At 52.5% G+C, this 25,910-nt stretch overlaps 1 protein-coding gene and 1 pseudogene across 5 annotated transcripts; both read right to left on the reverse strand.

Moving 5' to 3' along the window:
- Positions 1-7,876: 7,876 nt before the first annotated feature.
- On the reverse strand, positions 7,877-12,308 carry LOC100147382 (cytochrome P450 2D14-like; annotated as a pseudogene).
- A 4,673-nt stretch (positions 12,309-16,981) lies between these two features.
- LOC100070895 (cytochrome P450 2D14) lies at positions 16,982-23,615 on the reverse strand. 5 transcript variants are annotated; one of them, XR_011433471.1, is made up of 9 exons: positions 23,270-23,601; positions 22,401-22,572; positions 21,584-21,736; positions 21,332-21,492; positions 20,822-20,998; positions 20,506-20,647; positions 20,093-20,280; positions 19,479-19,634; positions 16,982-19,381 (listed from the first exon to the last, which is right to left on the reverse strand). XR_011433471.1 is itself a non-coding variant. In XM_001502807.6 (9 exons), the coding sequence occupies exons 1-9, from the start codon at positions 23,456-23,458 to the stop codon at positions 19,203-19,205; spliced, it is 1,503 nt and encodes a 500-aa protein (XP_001502857.4). In that variant the 5' UTR covers positions 23,459-23,615; the 3' UTR covers positions 17,927-19,202. The 5 variants fall into 5 exon arrangements, 3 of the variants coding, with proteins under 3 accessions (XP_001502857.4, XP_014592357.3, XP_023487091.2); XR_002804589.2 differs by having other exon boundaries at positions 20,485-20,647; positions 23,270-23,594; XM_001502807.6 differs by having other exon boundaries at positions 17,927-19,381; positions 19,479-19,620; positions 23,270-23,615.
- Positions 23,616-25,910: the final 2,295 nt, after the last annotated feature.

Below are 25,910 nucleotides of genomic sequence, written 5' to 3' on the forward strand. Positions count from 1 at the left end.
TGCAAGTCTTTGGCTTCTTGTTACAGTGACACCCTTCAAAACCAGGAGAGACGCCGCCACACAAAATTTTATTTGGATGTGGACTGATGACACCATTCCCACAAAAAGAGGATATGAAAAGTTTTACTAGTCCCATCGAGGTCTCTGGGCAGGGCAGGACTGGCCTCTCAAGCAGGACCAAAAAGGCTTCAGGGAGCCAGGAAAGGAGGGTGGCCTGGATATTTACTGTGGTTTGGTGATGGGCTGGGGCAAGGCTTTATTTGTGTGTTGCACCCAGGTGGTTTGAAACTCTAGTACAGATCAAAGGAGAGAGCACCAAGGATTTATCCTCAGCTGGTCCAGATATGAGGGACAAGGGAAGAGATAGAGATGATGGTTAAAAGCTCTCAGTGGTCAAACATCAAAAAATGGATTCACACCCTTCAGAGTGGAGAAGCCAAGAAATCCAGATGCCCTGACCATCCTGGATGAGCCTCCCCGGCCTCCTGTTTCCTTTCTGCTTGGCAGGAACTTGAGGCCACTCCCCTTGGGCTGGAGGAATACCTAGCCTTTTATCAATGCTGACCTGATCCCCTACCATCAGGAGGCCCCTGGCCCTGGGGAAAGGTCCTCCCAGGAAGGGACCCACAGGGCCTGCCTGCTGTGCTTCTCAGAGGCCTCTGAGGTCGAGAGCAAGGAGGAAAGGCCCAGGGACTGGGTCCTTCAGCTCGTGAGGAAGGTGTGGCGGAGCTGGTTCCCAGCCTCTGACATCCCCAAGACTCAGAACCACGAATGACGAAGTATCGATAAATCCACAGAGTTGCTGCTTCTGGAGACTCACCTGTCTCCTCTCAGGGGCCTCACATCTTCACAAACCCACTGTAGCCCTGTCCACACTCCCTGTCCCCATAAGATGCAGGAAAGCCCCCCTCTCGCCATAGAGCCCTGACTCGACAGTGGATACTCTGGAGAGGCTGAAGGGGGCCCTGCTGGCTTTCTGACTCAGTGCCAACGGACACATCAAGTTCCCTGAGTGCTGAGAGCTGGGAGCTCCCTGTCATGAGAGCACCTGGAAGACGCTGGTGGAACCCCTGTCAAGGATGCTGTTGGTGGGGCTCCTCTGGCATTAGAGGTGGGGAGGAGATGCTTCTACCCTGAGTGTCTGGGTCCATAAGCTGTTACCTAAATGTACAGGGGGTCTACCCAAGACTCAGGTAAATAGACAGTCATTAGAGAAACTTAAGCATTTTCCATGTGCTCAATCCAGGGGCAGTGAACGTAGGGGTGAGTACAGGTGGAGATGCTGTCTGTGTCCTTGGCCTGGGCTCCATGCTAACAAGGTCTTGGTCGCAGAGTCAGAGCAGGAAGACAGGACCCAGTGGCTGTCTGGTATAATCATCTCATTGGCTCAAGGGGAAACAAAAGTCCAGGACAGGGATTAAGTGGCCTAGGGTCATAAGCTAGAGCTAAGCTATCCTCCTTGAAGGTCCCAATGTGGCCTCCTGCTCTTCTGGGCATCCCACTGTCACATGGGTCCAAAGCTGACTGCTGTCCCCAGGGCATAACTCTGGCCCACAGGGCTCATTCCCTGTTTGTGGCTATGCCTCTTGAGAGCCTGGCCTGTCCCAGCCAATCCGAGGATGGTGACCTGGGTTGGAGCCCAGACAAGTGTCCTTTTGTAGCTCCAGCCTGGCCGTGAGCAACTCCTCCTGAGGAAGCGCCTGCATATGAACGTCCCTAAGGTTCTATAAGGTCCCTAAGCTGAGAAAGGGAGACCATCCCATCTTGGGAAGATTGAGAGGCTCAGGGAGATTCTTACTCTTGGACTGCCATCAGGCTTCCCAGGAAGGGCTATGGCACAAGAGGACTGAGCCTGGGTGTTAACCTGGCACATCCCTTCCCAGCCATCCCTGAGTTCCCCACATATTGAGGTGTCATACGTGAAGTGGGGCAGCAGAGTTAATGGTGATGATTAGGTCATCAGGATGGGCCATCCTCATGAAAGAGATTGAAGTCCTTATAAAAGAGAACCCAGAGAGATGCCTTGTTCCTTTGACTAGGTGAGCACACAGTGAAAAGGTGACCTTCTGTGAACCAGAAAGTGGGTCCTCACCAGACATCAAATCTGCCAGAGCCTTCATTTTGGACTTCCCAGGCTCCAGAACTGTGAGGAATAAATGTTTGTTGTTTATAACCCACTCAATCTATGGTATTTTATTCTAGCATCCCAAATAGACAAAGACAATAACCACGGATGTAAAAACATTAATGAAGTCTGTGAGTCCTCCAGCAAATCATTGATTTTAGGATAGTCTTGGGGACCCCTGACAAGAGTTGGCTTCAAAAGTGGCATTCATTAGAATAACCCTGACTCAATGGAACATGGTGAAGGCACAGTTTGGGAAAAGGAAGAATGGGGTGGGGTAATTGACCAACCTTCATTCCTGAATGGTTTCTGCATCACTCGTGGTGTAATGCAGAAGCTGCACTGTGCTCAGTTACTGGAGGTAAAAGTCACCTATGGAATTTGGAAATGATAGAGCTAACCTCTTAGGGGTTGGTTCACTGGGTATGTAAGGAAATGCAACAGAAGAAAAAACCCAACTCTAAGAAGTAGACAATATTCAATCTGGTGGTTATTTCTATATGCAATTAGCTAAAATGAAAATGGAGGGGAGTGTGGAGCTGGATGCTAACACTGCAGCAAGCTCAAATTTCATCTGGTCCGAGATCTGGCCACTTGTGTCAAGGATGCTCCCAAAGGGAAAAATTATGCTGGGGCAATAGAAAGCACCTCTATGACTTCTGGTCACCACAAATATAGTCAAAGTTGAAGTGGGGAAAATCAGGAAACTACTGAAAAGTTTCCTTTAACCTGAGAAGGGGGATTATTTGTCTCGTCCTTTAAATGCCAGGTGGAACTTTCCAGATGAAGTGGCTGATATGCTGCCTGTGCATGCAAGCCATGCTGGATTGGCTTGGTAGTGATCAGGATATTAGTCTACCACAGCCTAGAAGTAATAATAGAAGAAAAACTGCAAAATTCACAAATATGTGGAAATTAAACAACACATTCAAAAACAACCAATGGGTCAAAGAAGAAATCATAAGAGAAAGTAGAATAGCTTGAGATGAATGAAAATGATAACACAATATAGCAAAGCTTGTGGAATCCAGCAAAAATCATGTTCAGAGGGAAGTTTATAATTGTGAATGGCTACATTATTACAGATAGCAAATCAATTTCTTAACTCTACTCCTCAAAGAACTAGAAAAGGAAGAGCAAACTAAACTCAAAGCTAGCAGAATGAAGGGAATGTTATAGAGCAGAGATAACGAAAATGGAGACTAGATGAATAATAGAGAAAACCAATTAAACCAAAAGTTGGCTCTTCAAAAAGATCAAAGCTGACAAACATTTAGCTAGATGGGCTAACAAAAAAAGAGAGAAGACTCAGATTACTAACATCAGAAATGAAGGTGGGCACATTACTACCAATTCTACAGAAATAAAAAGCATTATAAGAGAGTTCTGTGAACAACTGCATGCCAACAAATTGAATAACCTGTTGATGAAATGGACAAATTCTAGAAACAGAAAAGCTACCAGGAATGAATCATGAAAAAGTAGAAAATCTGAAGACCTTTAATTAATAAGGAGATTGAATAAGTAATCAAAAATCTCCTGAAAAAGAAATGTCCTGGACCTGATGGCTTAACTGTTGAATTCTACCAAATGTTTAAAGAAGAACTAATGTGAATCCTAGTCAAACATTTCCACAAAATGGAAGAGGCGGGAACAGTTCCTAACCTATTCAGTGAGGCCAGCATTACCTATTTCAAAAGCCAAAGAAAGACACTACAAGAAAAGAAAATGACAGACCAATATCTTTATAAACATTGATGAAAAAATCCTCAAGAAAATATTAGCAAACCAAATTGAACAGTGTATTGAAAGGATTATACAAGTGGGAAAAGATTATGACCAGGTGGGGTTTATTAATGGAATTCAAGAATCATTCAACATATGAAAATTGGTCAATGTTATACACTATGTTAACAGAATGAAGGACAAAAACTACATGATCATTTCAATTGATGGAGAAAGTGCATTTGACAAAATTCAACACTCTTTCATGTCAAAACCACTCAAAAAACTAGGAACAGAAAGAAACTACCTCAACATAACACTCAAAAAACTAGGAACAGAAAGAAACTACCTCAACATAACACAAGCCATATATGAAAAATCCACAGCAAGCATGATACTGAATTGTAAAAAACTAAAAACGTTTCCTTTAACATCAGGAATAAAGAAAGGATGGTCACTTTTGCCACTTCCATTCACCAGAGCACTGAAAGTCATAGCCAGGGCAACTAGGAAAGGAAAAGGAATAAAAGGCAGCCAAACTGGAAAATAAGAACTAACACTATCTTTGTGTGCAGATGATACGAGATGGTATGTAGAAAAACTACAGATTCAACAAAGAACCATGTTAGAACTTACAAACAAATTCGGCAAAGTAGCAGGAATAGAAAATCAGGGGCCGGTCCCGTGGCGCAGTGGTTAACTGCGCACATTCCGCTTTGGCGGCCTGGGGTCCACCAGTTCAGATCCTGGGTGCAGACATGGCACCGCCCATCAAAGCATGCTGTGGTAGGCGTCCCACATATAAAGTAGAGGAAAATGGGCACAGATGTTAGCTCAGGGCTGATCTTCCTCAGAAAAAAAAAGAAAGAAAGAAAGAAAGGAAATCAATGCATAAAAATCAGCTGTATTTCTATACAGTAACAATGAACAATTCAAAAATGAAATTAGAAAAACAATTTGATTTACAATAGCATCAAAAAGAATAAAATACTTAGGAACTAACTTAACCAAATCAGTGAAAGACTTTACCATGAAAACTACAAAACATTGCTGAAAGAAATCAAAAAAGACACAAGTAAATGGAAAGACATCCTATGTTCATGGATTGGAAGACTTAATGTGGTAAAGATATCAAGACTACTCAATGTGATCTCTAGATTTAACGCAATCCCTATCTAGATCCTAATGACTTTTTTGCAGAAATAGAAAAATGAATCCTAAAATTCACATGGAATCTCAAGGGACCCCAAATAGCCAAAACAATCTTTAAAAAGAAGAATAAAACTCATACTTCCTGATTTCAAAATTACTGCAAAGCTACAGTAATCAATCCACTGTGGTAGCGGCATAAAGACAGAGAAATAGACCAACGGAAGAGAACAGAAGGCCCAGAAACAAACTCTCATGTACAGTCCAATGATTTTGATGTGGATGCCAAGACCATTCAATGGAGAAAGGATGGTCTTTTCAACAAACAGTGCTAGGAAATCTGGATATCTTAACGCAAATAATGATGTTGGACTTTCACGTAGCATCATACAAAAAATTAATTCAAAATGGATCAAAGACTTAAATGTAAGAGTTAAAACTAGAAAATTCTTAGAAGAAAACATAGGACAAAATGTTCTTAACAGTGAGATATTGACATGACATACGGATATGACACCAAAGGGGTAGGCAACAAAAGAAAAAGTAGACAAATTGGGCATCATGAAAATTAAAAAATTTTGTGCATCAAAAGATATCATCAGGGGCCAGCCTGGTGGTGCAATGGTTAAGTTGGCACGTTCCGCTTCGGCAGCCCAGGGTTCGCTGGTTTGGATCCCGGGTGCAGACATGGCACCACTTGGCAAGCCATGCTGTGGTAGGTGTCCCACATATAAAGTGGAGGAAGATGGGCACAGATGTCAGCTCAAGGCGAATCTTCCTCAACAAAAAGAGGAGGATTGGTGGCAGATGTTAGCTCAGGGCTAATCTTCCTCAAAAAAAAAAAAAAAAAAAAAGATACCATCAACAGAGTGAAAAGCCAACCTATGGAATGGGAAACATATTTGCAAACCTTATGTAGTCACATGTTGCTTAAGAACGGGAACAGGTTCTGAGAAATGTGTCCATAGAAAATTTTGTTGTGTGAACATCATAGAGTGTACTTACAGAAACCCACATGGTATAACCTATTACACACCTAGGTTATATGGTACTAATTTTATGGGACCACCATCATACTTGTGGTCTCTTGTTGACTGACACATTGCTATGTGGCACATGACTATATCTGATAAGAGATTAGTATCTAGAATATATAGAGACCTTTTAAAACTTAAAAACAACTATAACAGCAAAACACCCAACCCACTTTGAAAATGGGCAAAGGAGTTGAATAGACATTTCTTCAAAGAAGATACATAAATGGACAAGAAGCACATGAAAAGATGCTCAACATCACTCATCACTTGGGAAATGCAAATTGAAACCACAGTGAGATATCACTTCTCACCCATTAGAATGGCTACTAGCATCAAAACAGGAAATGGTTTGGGCTAGGACGTGGAGTACCAGAACCGTGGTGCACTGCTGGTGGGAGTGTAAATTGGTACAGCTCCTGTGGAAAGCAATTCAGTGGTTATCTATTGAAAATTGAAAGCAGAGTGTCAAAGACACATTTGTACCTATGTTCACTGAAGCATTATTCACAATAGTTACAAGGCAGAAGCAGCCCAAGTGTTCAATGACAGATGAAAAGATAAGGAAAATGTGGTCTATACATACAAAGGAGTATTATTCAGCCCGAAAAAGGAAGGAAATACTGAGACACTCCACAACATCGATGAACCTGAGGGCATCATGCTTAGTGAAATAAGTCAGTCACAAAGAGACAAATACTGTAGGATTCCACTGATGGGAGGTCTCTAGAGTAGCAAAATTCACGGAGACAGAAAGGATAACGTCGGCTGCCGGAGCTATGGGGAGGGGGCATGGGGTGTTATTGTCTAACAGGGACAGAGTTTCAGTTTTGCAGGATGAAAAGTGTTCTGGGATGGATGGTGTGATGGTTGCACAACAAAATGAGAACTTAATAGCATTGAACTGTACACTCAAAAATGACAGAGATGGTAAATTTTATGTTGTGTGTATTTCCTCCCTCACACTAACAAAATGTAGATACTCAAACAATAATACCACTTCTCTGTAAGAGTTAAAAGCCAGGGGAGTGACCTGTATAGTAAAAAGTTTACTTGGTAGTTTTCGGGGATTGCAATCCCTGTGCATTCCAAAAAACTGCCTGGCCCTTGACCAGCTCCTGGGAAATATCCCCTACCCGCTTGGGATGAGAGCGTCATTGTAACTTGGGCTTAGTCACACCACACAGTGTCTGCCAACAATGTGCTTCATGGTGGGGGCCTTGGGCCACACTGTTTGACCTTGAGAGGGGACTGAGTAACTGAGGTCAGCCATGTGGCCCTCTGAGTCTAAGTGACCTCCAACAAAATCCCTGGACACCAGACTTGCTGAGCTTCCCTGTTAAGCAATACTGTCTGCTTGTGTCACACATCACTGCTGGGAGAGCTGAGCACTGTCTGCATGAATCCTCAGAAAGACAGCTGGAAGCTTGTGTTCACTCTTCCTGAACTCCACCTATGTGCCTTTGACCACTGCTGATTCTGTCTGGATCCTTTCTCTGGAAAGACCATAACCGTGAGTATAACAGCTGTTCTGACTCCCGTGAGTCCTTGCAGTGAATCCCTGAACCTGAGGGCGCTCACCCAGCCCGGGATTGGGCTGATTCCATCAGAAGTCCATTCACACTCCTCCCGCCCCCTGACACCCAGGAATCAAGACTTACATGGACTTAGTCACCAACCAGGGCAGCCACTGCTGGGTCTGCATGGGTGACTGGAGGGTAAGCTGTCACCTTCTGACAGCTTGATTTGACCCTCAAATGGGGTCAAATGCCAGATGAGAGAGAATCAGGCAGGGGTAGGGCTGCCCTGGGGAGGCTGCAGAGGCTGGATCACTGCCAGAAGCTTGACAGGAGGCTCAGCTGGGACTGAAGCCAGCTTGGAGCCATCAGACTGGTTTATTGGACATCAGGGCCCTCGCTGAGGAGTGGGATGGGGGCTTGGTGTCCCCCTCTAGCAGGGCACAGCACAGAGCTTGTAGGGGAACAGGGTCACCAGGCAGCCAAAGACACCATGATCGCTGGGGCGGGGCTGCCCAGCGGGCACCGAGAAGCTGAAGCGCTGCAGGAGGCAGGTGAAGAAGAGGAAGAGCTCCATGCGGGCCAGGGGCTCCCCGAGGCACGAGCGGCGGCCTGTGGGTGGGGATGGTGGTCAGCGAGCCTGGGGGCCTGGGCTCCACGCCTCCAAGACTCCCCGGGAGGGGCAGCGAGCCGGGCTCCCCACAGGCACCTGCTGAGAAGGGCATGAAGGCCTCCTGCTTGACGAAGTGGCCCTGGGCGTCCAGGAAGTGCTCGGGGTGGAAGCGGAAGGGCTTCTTCCAGACGGTCTCGTCCTTCAGCAACGATGACAGGTTGGTGATGAGCGTGGTCCCCTGGCAGGAGATGCCTGGCATGAGTGTGGTCTGGGCTGGGGGAAGCCTGGACCCCTGTCACCAAACACGCGTGCACCACAATCTCTGCCTGGCACACACGGGGAGTCTTTCAAGGCAATCTCAGCCCAAGAAGCTTCGTGGCATCCTCCCTGTCCCCATGGCGGGGCCAAGTGACCTGCCTCCGATGGCATGCTCACTGACACCTGTCCCTCCTCCAAAACACTTTGGCACACTTTACTGTGTCTTGCCCCCTGTAACACCAACTGGAGGTTCTGAATGGACAGCGATGTCCGTGCCTCTGCTTCATCCCCACACCCACCCAGCCTGGGGCAGTTGCTGACTGTGAAAATGAGGATAAGGAGGTTTGGGTTCCAGTCCTGGCCCCACCTGGCAATGGCTATTCAGGGGCCACCTGGCAGAAAGTGGTGCTGACCTGGGTTGAGGAGGGCTGAAAGCTCACCTTGGGGATGAGGAAACCCTGTACTTCAATGTTGTGGGATGTCATGTGGGGCAAGCCCAGTGGGATGATGTCCCCAAAGCGCTGCACCTCGTGGACCACGGCCATGGTCAAGGGCATGCGGGCCTGGTCCCCCATCTCTGGTCGCCGCGCCTGCCCTATCACCTCATCGATCTCCTGTTGGACACGGCCTGCACAGACAAGCGTCCCCACAGTGGTCAGAACCCAGGGGGCTGCCCCCACCCTCCTCCTGACTCCTGTGTAGGGGCTGAGCCCACGTGGAGGAGAAGGTCACTCTGACCTGTGAGCCAGGGCCCAGCCTCTGCTCAGAGCTCTGGTGGTCAAACCAAGCTCAGGGTCCCCAGCCTGTCCCTCTCCTCTTTTGCCCATCCCACCAAGATCCCAGGCCAGGCTCATACTATGCGTCTGGGTGAAGGATGATGAGCAGGAGGGCCCAGGCCAGGGTGTTTGAGGTGGTCACCACCCTGGCAGGGAACAGGTCAGCCAACACCAGGCGCAGGTTGTCATCGTTGAGGCTGCTCTTGGGGTTCCCCTTAGCCTGTGCCATGCAGAGAGGGTGGGCTCAGGGCAAGGGGGAGGAAGCCCCCCAGAGGCCTCCCATTCTGTACCCATCATCTTGGGTGCCTTCTTACTGGGTGATACACAGTTCCCACCTTGCCCTAGCTCGCCTCATGGGGCCTTCAACCCAACCCCTGTCCCTGTCCCTAGCACTCACCTTCTTCACGTCATCCAAGAAGGCATCAGTCAGGTCTTGAGCAGGCTGTGCTGGGTCCCAGGTCACCCTGGGCTTGGTGACCACCTCATCGTGCAGGGCCACGAAGCCCCTCTGCCCAGGAAAACCTTGGTGACCAGCCCTGGGATGTGCAGGAGCACGGGGATCGCATCCAGCACCTGTTTGGGCCAGAGATGTGGGGTCCTGCCTCCTCCCTGTGCTCAGGTGTTCACCTGGACCCATCAGGTCCCAGCCCCTTTCTGGGTGTCCCCACCATTGACCTGGTTCTTCCCTATTTCGGACCTTGACCGTGCTCCTTGTATGGGCCCTGGAAGGATAAACCTAAAATCTACATCTCATGGGCTCCCCTGGCTTCCACTGAAGGAAGTACAGGTTCCTTAGCCTTGTCCTGGGGCCCGCCGACCCAACACTCCTCTGTATAAATCCTCCTTCCTGAAGGCCCAGTGCAGGGCGCAGGCCCCCTCCATGGAGCTCCCCTGTGGGGCTCCTTGGCCCCCTCCACCGTGTACCTGGGGCAAGAAGTGGGACTCCTCCTTCAGAAAGTCCTCCATTAGGTCCAAGAGCTCGAGGAAGCGCGGGTCGCTGTACTCGAAGCAGCGCCCGAAGGTCAGGGAGGCGATCACGTTGCTCACAGCTTTTTCAGGAGGGCGTCGGGGCTAAAGGGGCGTACTGCGCGGGGTCGCCTCCATCTCCTCCTCCCCAGCCTCCATCCCTGTCTCCTGTCCCTCAGCCCAGCACTCACCGGCCTGGTCGGCGAAGGCGGCACAGAGGCACGAGCCCTCCTCGGTCACCCAGTGCTCCAGGGACTTCTTGCCCAGGCCGAAGTTGCGCAGGGTGGACATGGAGAAGCGCTGCTGCTCCTGCCACGCGCGCCCGGGGCGGGTACGGGGCGTGGCTCGGCTGTGCCCTGTCGACGCCTCCATGCGAAAACTTCCCTCACTTGCTTTCCTGCCCTCGCTTCCACACGACTGAATCTCGTCCGCCCACTGACCTACTCTCCTAGTCCCGCCCCTTTGATGAAGTCCCCGCCTCTACCCCCCGCGGCCTCGCCTCTGTTCCGCCCACGGCAATCTTATTATCCTTCCCACTAAATCCCGCCCACTTTACACCTCCTTCTCGCTGGGGACACGTCCTACCCTCTGTCCGCCCACACTCCTCGTCAGCTGTCCCCACTGGCGGCAGGCCTTGACCCTACTTCAAGCTCTGCCCGCTGTGACTGCCTTCCCATTTGGAGACTGTCCCGGCCAGCTCCCTGCCCCGCCCACACTGACTCCCTCCTCCCCGTTCCCACAGCCCGAAAGGTCCCCTTGAGCTCCCAATTACCGGGTCCCGCCCACTCCCTGTAAGACCCGGTTCTGTGCCCGCCCACAGCCACCTCCCCACCCTTGTCACAGGCGCCTTCATCCACCTGTCGCCCCTAGAAATTCTCTGACTCCTCCCTGCACCACAGGTCCCCCACCCTGCCTCCAACTGGCCCTGTCTGGTCTCGGGTCACTGTGGGCCCAGTCTCTGCTGGACCGCGGTCCCCACCTCCTCAGCTTGCCTTCTGCGTGTGGTCCGAAGCCCAGGTGCTCCGTGACAGGCTCAGGTAGGTGGTCTGAGCTGTCCTTGCCACGGTACACTAGTGCCTCATGCAGGGCGCCCATTGAGCGTGACCACCGGCGTGCAGGCCAGTTGCAGGCTGAACACATCCTGAAACAGGGCACAGCTGCAGGCCAAGGGTCAAGGGCATTGGACAACCTACGTCCCCAGCAGGATGCCAGCCAGAGTTTCCTGGCACTAGCCTTGGGGAATCCCTGGGCCTCCAGCAGCAAGGGGGTAAAACTACTTCATCTGCCCTGGTGACGCTGGGGGTCACATGCTCTGTGGTCGAGACCTCAAGTTGGATCAGACCACCCAGCTATGACTTTGCAGAGGTTACCAACATTGTCAGTGGGCCCAGGTCACATCCCATTTTACAGGTGAGGATACCCAGGTTCAGAGAGGTCAGCAGTGAGGCCCGAGGTCTCACAGCAGCAAAAGATTTGAACCTGGTCACTGTCCCCTCTCAACCTCGATTTCTTGATTTTAATGGGGCTCATGACCAGACCCTCTCCCCCACTCTCAGGGCCTGTCCTCCTGATGTCATCAGAAGGGACTCAGGATCATAGAACTTAATCTCTGTCCCACTGCATCCCAAAACCACTGCCAAGGGCCACCCCCTCCAGGCCTTTGCCCTCTCTGACCTTTGATGGGAAATTCAAGCTGTCCCCCAGGCCCTGCCCAGCTGCCCTCCCCCAGGAGGCCTCTCACACCTGCCTCCTCCTTTCTACCAGCTCCTTGTCCAGCCTGTGGCATCACCGACACCCACTGTCTGCTGCTACGTGGGGTCCCCAGGACCTCTGTGTCCACCCCCACCTTCCTCACCCGAGTAAAGCTGCAAACCAAGTCCTGGAGGTCCACCAGCAGCAGGTTGCCCAGCCTAGGCAGGGGCATGGGGCCTGGGGGGTAGTGGGGGGCCCAGCGTTGGTGCTGGTACCTCAGGTCCACCAGGAGCAAGAAGATGGCCACGGCCACAGCCAGGGGCCCCAGTGTCTCCCCGGTCAGCAGCCCCATGGCTGCCTCAGTGCACACTGGGCTCCTCTGGACACACTGGCGCCCCTCACCACACCACGTACCAGGACCAGGCCAGATAGGACACTGTCACCAACCCTGAGGGTTTGACCAGCCTGGGCCCCTTTATAAAGGAGCTGAGACTGGCCTTTGTCCTCTGCTCTGAGCCAACCTGTATGGAAAACTGTCCTGCCAGAGGGTGCAGGGACAGGGAAGGTCAGTGCAGGGGTGGCCACAGAAGTCCTTTGCCTCCCCCCTTCTCCAGGTGCTTATTCGGGGTGGGGGAAAAAAGGGAAGTCTCCACTCTCAGCCTGACTCCCCAGCATCTCCCCCCAGTACAAGCTCTGAGGAAGAACCAGGGGTCTTTGGACTTGATTCTGCCACAGATGTGACACATTAGGCTCACACTCCCTGATGTGGTCACAACCTCGTCCCCAGAACTCATCCTCACCTTCCCATTTCTCACCTGCCTCCTGCATGACCTTCACCTCCCAGGGTTGTACTGACACTCTCAGGGGGATTCACAATATAAGAGGCACCAAGGTGGTCAAGGAGAGCGATGATTAAAGTTCTTGGTGTCCCTCACTTCACACTAGTACACTCAACACACACAGACACAGATCACACACTCACAAGTCACTTGACACAAAGACACTACCCACACGCTTACATAATGACACACAGCACATGCACACACACATTAGTAGATGCACCAGTTACACACAGACTCACACATACATACACACACACACACACACACACACACACACACGCAGACCCAGCAGGAGGGCTCCTAGTTCTCAGTGGTTCCCCAAACCTGACCCCCCCACCCCCTGCCTGGAGGCTGATGGCAGTGATGCTGTGGACCCTCACCTGGCTGGCGCCTGGCTCAGTTTCTTCCATTTCCATCTGGTTGTGACTGATGCGCCTTTGAATCTGGGGGTGGGGAGGCAGCAGGGTTGTTTTCAGAGCTCCCTAGTCACCCAAGCAGCCAGTTCAGAGGCCAGGAGACCCTTCCTAAGTTGGTTACAGACTGTTCCTTGACATCCTAACTCTTGTGGCCACCCAGGTGATGACTCTCCTCAAGCCTGTGTCCACTTTCCTGACTCAGAGAAATGTGGGATGAGTACTCGCCCTTCTAGACTGAGCTGCCAGGAAGCTCAGGGTATTAGGGTGCCCTAGCATAGGATGTGACGCTGTCCCCAGAGGAGTGGGCCTGGTTCCTCCTCCTCAGTATCATTTGTCCTTGAAAGTTAGCTGCTCAAATTCTTTCTGGAAGACAGAGGGACGGAAAGCAAGTGGGGCCAATGTAATTTCCTTAAACCCACACAGGCCTGCTGAGGACCATGCGGAATGGATTCCAGGTCCTCCCCCTTTACCGGCCTCCTCTGTCTTCCTGGGTCCAGTCCCCCCTGCTCCAGCTCCATCCCTTCCCACCCTACCTCTGTGGTCCCTCAAGGAAAGATGCGAACCCTGGCACCACCCAAGGCCAGTGGGTGCCTCCTTCCAGCTGAAATGTGGCTCCCAGGCCCTCCCTCTTGCTCATTCTCTTGCCCTCTCCAAGCAGGGGGTTGACCACACCATGCCAGGGGAAGGCCACTGCCCACCGGCCTCAGCACCCTCTTTCTTCAACAGGAAAAGGGGTGGGATTGAGGCTGAGTTTTTAAATCAGTGAAGCTGATGGGAACTCTGAGGCCAAAACCCACTCAGATGGGAAGGGGCAGGAGCCCAGAGTGTGGGGGAGGGGCATTTCCTGGGAGGGGTCAGGCCCCCTTCCCCATCTCAGAGGTATGTGAGGCAAGGTCTCATCCTGGAACCAGCTGGAGAATTCTCTCCCCGAGATGAAGCAGGGCCTGCAGGGGGCACCTCCCACGCACATGTCCTCCCAGTTCTCTCCCTCCCTCACCCCTAACAGTAAGAGGACCACTTGTTCCCAAGGCGCCTCTGGACATCCCCCACCTAGAGATGGTCACCTGTGGTCTCTTGGTATTGACTTTCAACATTTGAAATTCCTGCTTGGTGTGAAAGCTGCTCCTTCCGTTCTGAATTCCCACATTCCCTCTTTCCTCCAGGTTGGTTGCCAGAAGGTGTAGTGTGCTGGGGCCCAGTGGGCTTCCTCAGTTTACCTCGTTTTCCCTGCATCTTGCCTTGCTCAGGCCTTGGACTGTGTTCCAGCCCCGCTGGACGTCCCACGTGCTGGGTGCTGGCGGGGCACTCGCAGCCTGGTGGGGAGATGATGGTGGGCCCCTGCTCCAAGGTGCTCATGCCAAGAGGAGGAGCAGGAAGGCAGAGAGCTGACAGGCCAGGCCGACAGTGTAGGAGCTGCTCTGAGGGTCGTGGGGTCACTGCCCCAGGCTGCAGCCAGACTCTCTGGGAAGGCTTCCTGGAGGACTTTGGCAGGCTTGGCACTGCAAGCCAAGGTGACCTGGCAGTGGGACCACAGGGCAAAGTCCTGTGCAGGGGGAGTGAGGGAGTGAGGGACAGCGTGAGGGAGCCACCTCGGCACTCTTGGCCGAGGACTGGACTGTGGGGAACTGGGTTTGCTGCACCTCCAGACGGCCAGGAGAGCAGTTTGGAGGCCACGGAACATACCAGGAGAGCAAGACCCAAAGTTACCCTGGGGACTTCCCAGATCCAGCCTGTGGCCTCTCATTGGCCTCAGTTGAATGTCCTGTCCTTGGGCAGCACCTTTCTACCCAGGACTGTCAGAGAATCAGGTGGTGTTAGCAAGGGGGGCAGGATGGTTTGAATGTTGGTCACACAGTGACCTTGGACAAATTGTCTTTATCCACTCTTTGTTTTGGATGTGTCATGCCCTCCCAAGCAGTCATCCTAACGTGGACATGAAGGGCAGGGACCGACATGCCTGTAATTCAGGCAGAGTCTCCCGAGACTAGGGGCCTGTTGTCTAGGACAGGGTGGCCTTGAGGAAACCTCAAGAGTGCAATGAGCACACAGTACAACCATGAGCTCAACGGCCTTTGCAATCATTGTGCAATTGCAGCTCCCACTGATGGGGCACTCGCGTGCCAGTCACTGCTGCTCACTCTGCGTGTCCTCCCCTCAGCCCCGTAAGGCAGCTGGCTTTATGATTCCCAAGGCATGGAGGAGACTGAGTCTCAGGGGTCACCTCAGGAGGTGAAAGTCACAGAGCAGCATTTGGGACCATCTCAAAATCCATGCTCCACCTCAATATAATAAAGGCCATGTGTGACAAACCCACAGCCAGCATCATACTCAACAGTGAAAAACTGAAAGCTAGTCCTCTCAGAACAGGAACAAGACAAGGCTCCCTACTCTCGCCACTCTTATTCAATATACTTGAGGTTTTGGCCAGAACAATTAGGCAGGAAAAAGAAATAACGGGATCCAAATTGGAAAGGAAGAAGTAAAACTGTCACTATTTGCCAATGACATGATTCTATATATAGAAAACCCTAAAGAATCCATCCACAAAAGCTATTAGAAATAAGCAACAACAGGAGAAAAGTTGTAGGGTACAAAATCAAATTACAAAAATCAGTTGTATTTCTATACTCTAATAATGAACTAGTAAAAAGAGAACTCAAGAATACAATCCCATTTACAATCACAAGAAAAAGAATAAAACATCTATGAATAAATTTAACCAAGGAGGTGAAAGACCTGTACACTGAAAATTATAAGACATTATTGAGTGCACTAGAAGATGGTGTCAACAAACAGAAAGACATCCCACGCACATGGATTGGAGAATAGTCACAGTTAAAGCGTCCACATTACCTACAGCAATGTACAGTCTCAATGTAATCTCAGTCAGAATCCCAATGACACACTACATCAAAATAGAATAAAGAATCCTAAAACTTATATGGAATAAGAAAGGACCCTGAATGACCAAAGAAATCCTGAGGAAAAAGAACAAAGCTGGAGGCATCACAATCCCTGAATTCATAATATACTACAAATTATAGTAATCAAAACAGCATGGTACTGGCACAAAAATAGACACACAGATCAATGGAACAGAACTGAGAGCCCAGAAACAACACCACACATCTACGGACAGCTAATCTTCCACAAAGGTTCCAAGAACATAGGATGGAGAAAGGAAAGTCAAAACTATAATGAGCTATCACCTCACACATATCAGAATGGCTATAATTAACAAGACAAGAAATAACAAGTGTTGGAGAGGATGTAGAGAAAAGGGAACCCTCATGCACTGCTGGTGGGAATGCAAACTGATGTAGCCACTATGGAAAACAGTACGGAGATTTCTCAAAAAATTAAAATAGAAATACCATCAGATCTACCTATCCCACTACTGTGTATTTATCTAAAGAACAGGAAATCAACAATTCAAAGAGACTTACACACCCCTATGTTCAATGCAGCATTATTCACAACAGCCAAGAAGTGGAAGTAACCCCAGTGCCCATCAATTGATCAATGGATAAAGAAGATGTGGCATATATACAAATTGGAATACTGCTCAAAGACAAAATCGTCCCATTTGCGACAACGTGAATGGATCTGAGGGTATAATGTTAAGCAAAATAAGCCAGACAGAGAAAGACAAACATCGCATGATTTCACTCATATATAGAAGATAAACAAACATATGGACAAACAGAACAGATTAGTGGTTTCCAGAGGGGAAGGGGTTGCGGGGTGGGCGAAAGAGGTAAAGTGGCACATAAATATGGTGACGGATGAAAATTAGACTATTGGTGGTGAGCACAATGCAGCCTATACAGAAACTGAAAAATAATAATGTACGCCTGAAATTTCATAATGTTATAAAACTTTATGACCTCAATAAAATAATTTAAAAAGAAGAAAAAGACAAATTGGATGTCAGGAAAATTTTAAAAATTTGCACGTGAAAAGATACTATCAACTGAGTAAAAAGGTAATGTATGGAATGGGAGAAATTATTTGCAAATCATATACAATCATGTGTCACTGAACAATGGGGACAGGTTCTGAGAAAGGTGTCATTAGGTGATTTAGTCGTTGTGGGAAAGTAAGAGTGTACTTACACAAACCTAGACGGTATAGCCTGCTACACACCTTGGATATATGGTACTAATATTACTGTCGTGCGTGAGGTCCGTCATTGAGGGACGTGTCATTATGTGGGGCATGACTGTGTCAGATACAGCATTAATATCTAGAATCTAGAGAGAACTCCTAAAACTGAAAACAACAACAACAAAACACACAACCCAATTTTAGAATGGGCAAAGGACTTGAATAGACAATTCTAGAAAGAAGATATAAAAATGGACAATAAGCACATGGAGAGATGCTCAACGTCACTCACCTTTTGGGAAGTGCAAATCAAAACTAGAATGAGATACCACCTCACGCCCATTAGAATGGCTACTGTCATCAAAACAGAAAATAGTTCTGGTGAGGACGTGGAGAATCAGAATCCCTGCGCACTGCTGCTGGGAGTGTAAACTGGCACAGCTGCTGTGGGAAAGAGTCCCAGGGTTATATATGCGCAAATTGAAAAGAGTCTCAAAGAGGTATTTGTGCCCCATGTTCACAGCAGCGTTATTCACAGTAGCTGAACCATAGAAGCAACCTAAGGGTCCAACAACAGATGAAGGGAAAGCAAACGTGGTCTGTACATAGAGAGGGACATTATTGAGCCTAAAAAAGGAAGGAAATCCTGACACATGGTACAACATGGATGGAGCTTGAGGATATCACACTAAATGAAATAACTCAGTGACAAAAAAACAAATACTGTATTATGATCCCACTAATATGAGGTCTCTAGAGTAGTCAAATTCACAGAGACAGAAGGTGGAAGGGTGGTTGCCAGGGGCCATGCGGAGGGGAGTTATTGTCTAACGGGGACGGAGTTTCAGTTTTGCAGGATGAAAAAGTTCTGGGATGGATGGTGTGATGGGTGCACAACAAAATGAGAACTTAACAGCATTGAACTGTAAACTCAAAAATGATTAGGATGGCAAATTTTATGTTCTGTGTATTTTACCACACACACACAGAAAGTGTAGATACTCATTTTGCTGTAGGAGCCAGAAAGGAGGGGGCTGGTCTTTGCAGTGAAAACCTAGTCAGTAGGTTTGGGGTTTTCAGTCCCTGAACATTCCAAAACAACACGGTTGGTTCTTGACAAGCACCTGTTAAACATCCCTTAAGCCTGAGGGATGACCTGACAGACAAGAGGCTCTCTGTATCTGAGGACTCGGGTCACACCATACAGTTTATGCCAAAAGTGTGACTGATGGTGGGACCTTGGGCCACACTGACTGACTTTGAGAGAGGCTGGAGACTGAGTAACTGAGGTCAGCCATGTGGCTCTCGCAGTCTAAGTGACTGACTTCCAACAAAATCCCTGGACACAGAGACTCGGGGGAGCTTCCATGGTGAGCAAACTCTCTGCTTGTGTCACACATCACTGCTGAAAGAACTGAGCACTGTCTGCACGAATCCTCAGAGAGACAGCTGGAAGCTTGTGTCCACTTTTCCTGAACTCCACTTATGTGCCTTTGACCACTGCAGATTCTGTCTGGATCCTTTCTCTGGAAAACCATAACCGTAAGGATAACAGCTGTTCTGACTCCCGTGAGTCCTTGCAGTGAATCCCTGAACCCGAGGGCGCTCACCCAGCCCGGGATTGGGCTGATTCCATCAGAAGCCCATTCACACTCCTCCCGCCCCCTCACACGCAGGAGTCAAGACCTACATGGACTTAGTCACCAACCAGGGCAGCCAGTGTTGGGTCTGCATGAGTGACTAGGGGACAAGCTGTCATCTTCTGAGCCTCAGTATATCCGTCTGTCAAATGGGGTCAAATGCCAGGTGAGGCTGGATCAAGGAGAGGTAGGATCTGTCCCTGGAGAGAGTACTGAGGCCACATCACTGCCGGAGGCTGTTCAGGGGGCTCAGGTGGGACTCAAGCCAGGTTGGAGCCATCAGACCGGTTTATTGGAGATAGGGCCCCCGTGAAGGAGCAGGTTGGGGGCTTGGTGCCCCCTCTAGCGGGGCTCAGCACACAGCTGATAAGGCGATGGGGTTACCAAGGAGCCAAAGCAACCATGATCGCTGGGGCGGGGCTGCCCAGCGGGCACCGAGAAGCTGAAGCGCTGCAGGAGGCAGGTGAAGAAGAGGAAGAGCTCCATGCGGGCCAGGGGCTCCCCGAGGCACGAGCGGCGGCCTGTGGGTGGGGATGGGGGTCAGCGAGCCTGGGGGCCTGGGCTCCACGCCTCCAAGACTCCCCGGGAGGGGCAGCGAGCCGGGCTCCCCACAGGCACCTGCTGAGAAGGGCATGAAGGCCTCCTGCTTGACGAAGCGGCCCTGGGCGTCCAGGAAGTGCTCAGGGTGGAAGCGGAAGGGCTTCTTCCAGATGGTCTCCTCCTTCAGCACCGATGACACGTTGGTGATGAGTGTGGTCCCCTGGCAGGAGATGCCTGGTATGGGTGGGGTCGGGGCTGGATGACTCCCTGACCTCTGCCACCAAACACCCACAGGCCACACTCTCTGGCTGGTACACACTTGGACTCTTTCAAGTCACTAAAACCCAAGGAGATCACGGCACCCTCTCTGTCCCCATGGGAGGGCCAAGTGACCTGCCTCCCATGGAAGCCCTCACTGCCACCTGTGCTGCATGCACGGACTCCTCCAACAAACTTGGGCACATTTTAGTGTTTCTTACCCCTACCCCAACCCTGGAACTTGGGCTCCTAGTGTACACAGCCAACCCTGCTTCTGCTTCATATCCACACCCACCCAGGCTAGAGAGTTGGTGCCAGTGGAAATGAGAATTACGTGGCTTGGGTTACATCCTGGCCCCACCTAGCAATGGCCATCCTGGGGCTACCAGGGGACAGGTGGGGCTGAGCTGGGCTGAGGAGGGCCGCAGGCCTACCTTGGGGATGAGGAAGCCCTGCACTTCAATGTCACGGGATGTCATGTGGGGTATACCCAGTGGGATGATGTCCCCAAAGCGCTGAACCTCATGGACCACGGCCAAGGTGAAGGGCATGTGGGCCTGGTCCCCCATCTCTGGTCGCCGCGTCTGCCCTATCACCTTGTCGATCTCCTGTTGGACACGGCCTGGACAGACAAGCGTCCCCACAGTGGTCAGAACCCAGGGGGCTGCCCCCCCCTCCTCCTGACTCCTGTTCAGGGGCTGTGCCCACGTGGAGGAGAAGGTCACTCTGACCTGTGAGCCTGGGCCCAGCCTCTGCTCAGAGCTCCTGGTGGCCAAACCAAGCTCAGGGCCTCTAGATTGTCCCCCTCCTCCCCAGCCCATCCCACCTGACCCCTGGCTGGGCTCACGCTGAACATCCGGTTGCAGGATCATGAGCAGAAGGGCCCAGGCCAGCGTGGTCGAGGTGGTCACCATCCCGGCAAAGAACAGGTCGGTCACCACCAGGCGCAGGTTGTCATCATTGAAGCTGCTCTCAGGGTTCCTCTTGGACTGGGCCATGCAGAGAGGGTGGGCTCAGGGGAAGGGAGAGGAAGTCCCCCCGTGGCCTCCCACTCTGTACCCATCAGCCTGGATACCTTATCACTGGGGGATAATTAGGCCCCATCTTACCTGGGCTCACCTCATGGGCCCCTCGACCCACCACCTGTGTCCCTGGCGGCTCACCTTCTGCACCTCGTCCAGGAAGGCATCAGTCAGGTCTCGAGGAGGCTGGGCCGGGTCCCGGGTCATCCTGTGCTCAGCAACTAGCTCATCCAGCTGGGCCATGAAGGCCCTCTGCCCAGGAAAGACCTTGGCGACCAGCCCTGGGATGTGCAGGAGCATGGGGATCGCGTTCAGCACCTGTGCAGGCCATAGATGTGGGGTCCTGGGTCCTCCCTCTGCTCATTGGTTCACCTTGGACAGTCAAGTCCCAGCCGCTCCCAAGGTGTCACCATGATTGACCTGACTTCTCCTGAAGTCCATACCTCTACCCTCTCTCCTGCCTGGGCCCCAGGAGGATAAACCTAAAATCTACATCTCACGGGTTCCAGAGGCTTCCACTGAAGGAGGTAGAGGTTCCTTAGCTCCCTCCTGGGCCCGCTGACCCAACACTCGTCTGTACAAATCCTCCTCCGCGGAGGCCCATTCCATGGAGCTCGCCTGCAGGGCTCCTTGGCCCTCTCCACCCCTCACCTGGGGCAGGAAGCCTGACTCCTCCTTCAGTATGTCCTCCATTAGGTCCAATAACTTAAGGAAGCGCGGGTCATTGTACTCGAAGCGGCGCCCGAAGGTCAGGGAGGCGATCACGTTGCTCACCGCTTTATTCAGGAGGGCGTTGGGGCTAAAGGGCCTTCCTGGGAGGGGACGGTGCAGGTCAGGGGGTCGCCTCCATCTCCTCCTCCCCAGCCTCCACTCCTGTCTCCTGTCCCTCAGCCCAGCACTCACCGGCCTGGTCGGCGAAGGCGGCACAGAGGTACGAGGCCTCCTGGGTCACCCACTGCACCAGGGACTTCTTGCCCATGCCGAAGTTGCGCAGGGTGGACACGGAGAAGCGCCGCTGCTCCCGCCAGGTGTGCCCATAGCGGGCAAAGACCACCCCTGGGGGCGGGGCGGACGTGGGCGTGGCTCAGCTGTGCCCTGGCCCCGCCTCTGCGCGCACGCTTTGCTCAAGGAATGGTCCGCCATCCCCCTTGCTACAGGTCAGATCTGGGCCCCGTTCCCCTTCCCTTCTTTGCTGCTCGGTTTGGTGAAGGCGTGGCACCTGCTCGGACAGCATGGCCCCTGTTCCGCCCGTTCTAACCTTGTTCTCCTTGCCACCAAATCCCGCCCACTTTGCATATCCTTCTGGCTGGGGACAGGTCCCAGCCTCTGCCCTCCCACATTGCTCGCCAGCTCTCCCTACAGGGACAGGTCTTGATCCTGCTCTTGCCTCTGCCCACCGCGACTCGCTCCCTTTCACGGAAAGTCTTGGCCCGCCCCCTACCCCGCCCACACTGACTCCATTCTCCTCCTTCCCGCCCACCCGGACGTCCCCTTCCTGCTCCCAATGGCCGGGCCCGCCCACTCGCTTAACGCCCCGCCCACAGCGCCCACCCAACTCTTGCTTGGCACAGACTCCTTCCTCCACCTGCCGCCCCTACAATTTCGTTGACTGTTCCCTGCACCGCAGGTCCACCACCCTGTAGCCACTAGACCCTGCCGGGTCTCGGGTCACTGTGGGCCCCGTCCCCGCCGGGCCGCTGTCCTCCCCTCCTCCTCTTACCTTCCGCGTGCGGCCCGAAACCCAGGTGCTCCATCACCGGCACACGTGGGCGGTCGGAGGTGTCCTCGCCGCGGTGCACCAGCGCCTCGCGAATGGCCGCCAGCCCGTTGAGCACGACCACGGGCGTCCAGGCCAGCTGCAGGCTGAACACGTCCCCGAAGCGGCGCCGCAGCTGCAGGCCAGGGTCAAGGGCGTTGGAGAAGTCCCGCCCCACCCTAAGCTTTGAGACGCAGTCTCCTGGCTCTAGTCTTGGGGAATCCCCGAGCCGCAGCATTGGTGGGGTGCCAGGAATTTACCTGGCCTTGTGACACTAGGGATCACAACCTGTATGGTGAAGGACATCACGAACTATCCGACCACCTAGCCACGACTTTACAGAGGTCACCAACATTGTCGGGTGGGCTAAGCTACCATCTCGTTTCATAGGTGAAAAAAGTGACATTCACAAAGGTCAGTGGTGGCCAAGGTCTCATAGCAGCAAAAGCTTTGAACCTGCTCACTGTCCCCTCCCAACCTCAATTTCCTGAATTCGTTGGGGCTCATGACCAGATTCCTCTCGCACAATCTCAGGACCTTTCCTCCTGATGTCCTCAGAAGGGACTCAGGCTCACAGAACTTATGCTCGGTCCCACTGCATCCCAAACACTCTGCCAAGGGCCATCCCCTCCAGGCCTTTGCCCTCTCTGACCTTTGATGGGAAATTCAAACTGTCCCCCAGGCCCTGCGCAGCTGCCCTCCCCCAGGAGGCCTCTCACACCTGCCTCCTCCTTTCCACCGACTCCTTGTCCAGCCTGTGGCTTCACCACCACCCACTGTCTGCTGACATGTATGGTCCTCAGCACCTCTGTGCCCACCTCGACCTTCCTCACCCGAGTAAAGCTGGAAACCGTGTCCTGGAAGTCCACCTGCAGCAGGTTGCCCAGCCCAGGCAGGGGCATGGGGCCTGGGGGGTAGCGGGGGGCCCAGCGTTGGCGCCGGTGCATCAGGTCCACCAGGAGCAGGAAGATGGCCACGGCCACAGCCACAGGCCCCAGTTTATCCCAGGTCAGCAGCCCCATGGCTGCCTCAGTGCACACTGGGCTCCTCTGGACACACTGGGGCCCCTCACCACACCAGGCACCAGGATCAGGCCAGGCAGGTCACTGTCACCCACTCTAAGGGTTTGACCACCCCGGGCCCTCTTTATAAAGGAGCTGAGACTGGCCTTTGCCCTCTGCTCTGAGCCTACCTGTTGACATGACCATGCTGCCAGATGGTGCAGGGAGGAGCCAGGGAAGGTCAGTGCAGGGGTGGCACAGTGGTTCTGTCCCTGCTGCCCTCTCCAGGTGGTCACCCTGGGTGAGGGTTGGGGAGAGACAGTGTGTCCCCACTACCAGCCTGACTCCTCAGCATTGTGTAGGAAGAACCAGGGGTCTTTGGACTTGATCCTGCCACCCACCTGTCACATTAGCCTCACCCTCCCCAATGATGTCACAGCCTCATCCCCAGAAGACATCCTCACCTCCCCGTATCTCACCTGCCTCCTCCCGAGTGACCTTCACCCCCCAGGTCTGTACTGTCCCTGGCTGTGGGGAGCTCACATGATCAGAGGGACCACAGGGAGCATAGGGGGAATGAAGTTCTCCGTGTCCGTGACCTCATGCTAGCACACTCAGTACACACAGACACAGACCACACACTCACAAAGCACTCACACATTCTGACACAACCCACCTGCTCACATACTGACAAAGCACGTGACACACACATTTTCACACCCAGCAAACTACACACACACACATGTACCATTTATACACACACACACACACACACACACACACACATAAACCGATCACCAGGGCACCTGTCCTCAGTGGTTGCCTGGAACTGATCCCCTGGGCTCCCTCCTCTCCCTGCATGGAGGTTGGTATCAGTGAGACCCTCACCTGGCTGGGGGTTGGCTCAGCTCCTCGGTTTCCCTGTGGTCGTGGCCATCACACGTTTGAATCTGGGGGTGGGGAGGCAGCAGAGTTGTTTACAGAGCTCCCTAGTCACCCAACCAACCAGTTTGAAGACCAGGAGACCCTTCCTAAGTTGGATACAGGCTGGTCCTTGGACCTCCTATCTCTTGAGGCCACCCAGGTGCTGAATGTCCTCCTGCCTGTGTCCACTTTCCCGACTCACAGAGTTGTGGGGAGGGCACTCGCCCTCGTTGGCTGAGCTGCCAGGAAGCTCAAGGTACTAGTACGGCTTAGCATAGGATGTGTCTCTGTCCCCAGAGGAGTGGGCCTGCTTCCTCCTCAGTGTCATTTGTCCTTGAACATCAGCTGCTCAAACTCTTTCCAGAAGACAAGGAGATGGAAAGCAAGGAATTTCTTTCCACCCGCACAGGCCTGCTGAGGGCCACACGGAATGGATTCCTGGGCCTCCCCCGTTACCGGCCTCCTCCGTCTCCCTGGGCCAGGTTCACTCCCACTGTGACTCTGAGGTCCCTCCAGGAAAGAGGCAAATCTGTGCATCACCCCTCTCCAGGGCCTGCAACTGTCTGGCTGGAAATATGGATAACAGGTTCTCCCTCTTGCTCAGCTTCTTGCTCAGCCTCCAAGCAGGGGTGGCCACACCATGCCAGGGCAGGGCCTCTGCCCACTGGCCTCAGCACCCTCCTTCTTCAAGAAGAAAAGGGGTAGGTTATGAGGCTGAGTTTTTAAATCAGTGAAGCTGATGGGAACCTTGAGACTAAAACCCACTCAGATGGGAAGGGGCAGGAGCCCAGAGGGTGGGTAAGGGGCATTTCTGGGTAGGGATCAGGGGGTCAGGCCCCCTCCCCCATCCCTGGTGTATGTGAGGCAAGTTCTCAGTCTGGAGACATCTGGCGAATTCTCTCACCCAGATGAAGCAGGGCCTGCAGGAGGAACTCCCCAGCACCGTGTTCCCCTGTTCTCTCCCTCCCTCAGCCCCCAACAGTAAGAGGACCAGCTTCTTCCCAGGGAGTCTCTGGACATCCACCACTCAGAGATGGCCACCCAGAGACAGCTCCCCAGGGGCCGGGGCCTCTTGCTGTTGATTTTCAAAGTTTGCAGTTCCTGCTTGGCCTGTGACAGCTGCTCCTCCCCTTCTGAATGCCCGCAGCCCCACTCTCCTGCAGGGTCCAGTGCCTGAGGGTGTAGCCTGCTGGGGCCCAGTGGGCCTTCCTCAGTTTACCTGGCCTTCCCTGCATCTTGCCTTGCTCAGGCGTTGGACTGTGTTCCAGCCCCGCTGGACGTCCCACGTGCTGGGTGCTGGTGGGGCACTCACAGCCTAGCAGGGAGACGATGCTGCATCTTGGGCCCCTGCTCCAAGGTGCTCATGCCAAGGGGAGCAGCAGGAAGGCAAAGAGCTGACAGGCCAGGCCAGCAGTGCGGGGACTGCTCTGAGGGTCGTGGGGACACTGCCCCAGGCTGCAGCAGGACTCTCTGGGAAGCCAACCTGGAGGACTTTGACTGACTTGGCACCACAGTTGAAGTTGACCTGGCAGTGGGACCACAGGGCCAC

This window comes from Equus caballus, chromosome 28 (genome assembly GCF_041296265.1).
Source record: "Equus caballus isolate H_3958 breed thoroughbred chromosome 28, TB-T2T, whole genome shotgun sequence".
Classification (NCBI taxonomy): domain Eukaryota; kingdom Metazoa; phylum Chordata; class Mammalia; order Perissodactyla; family Equidae; genus Equus; species Equus caballus.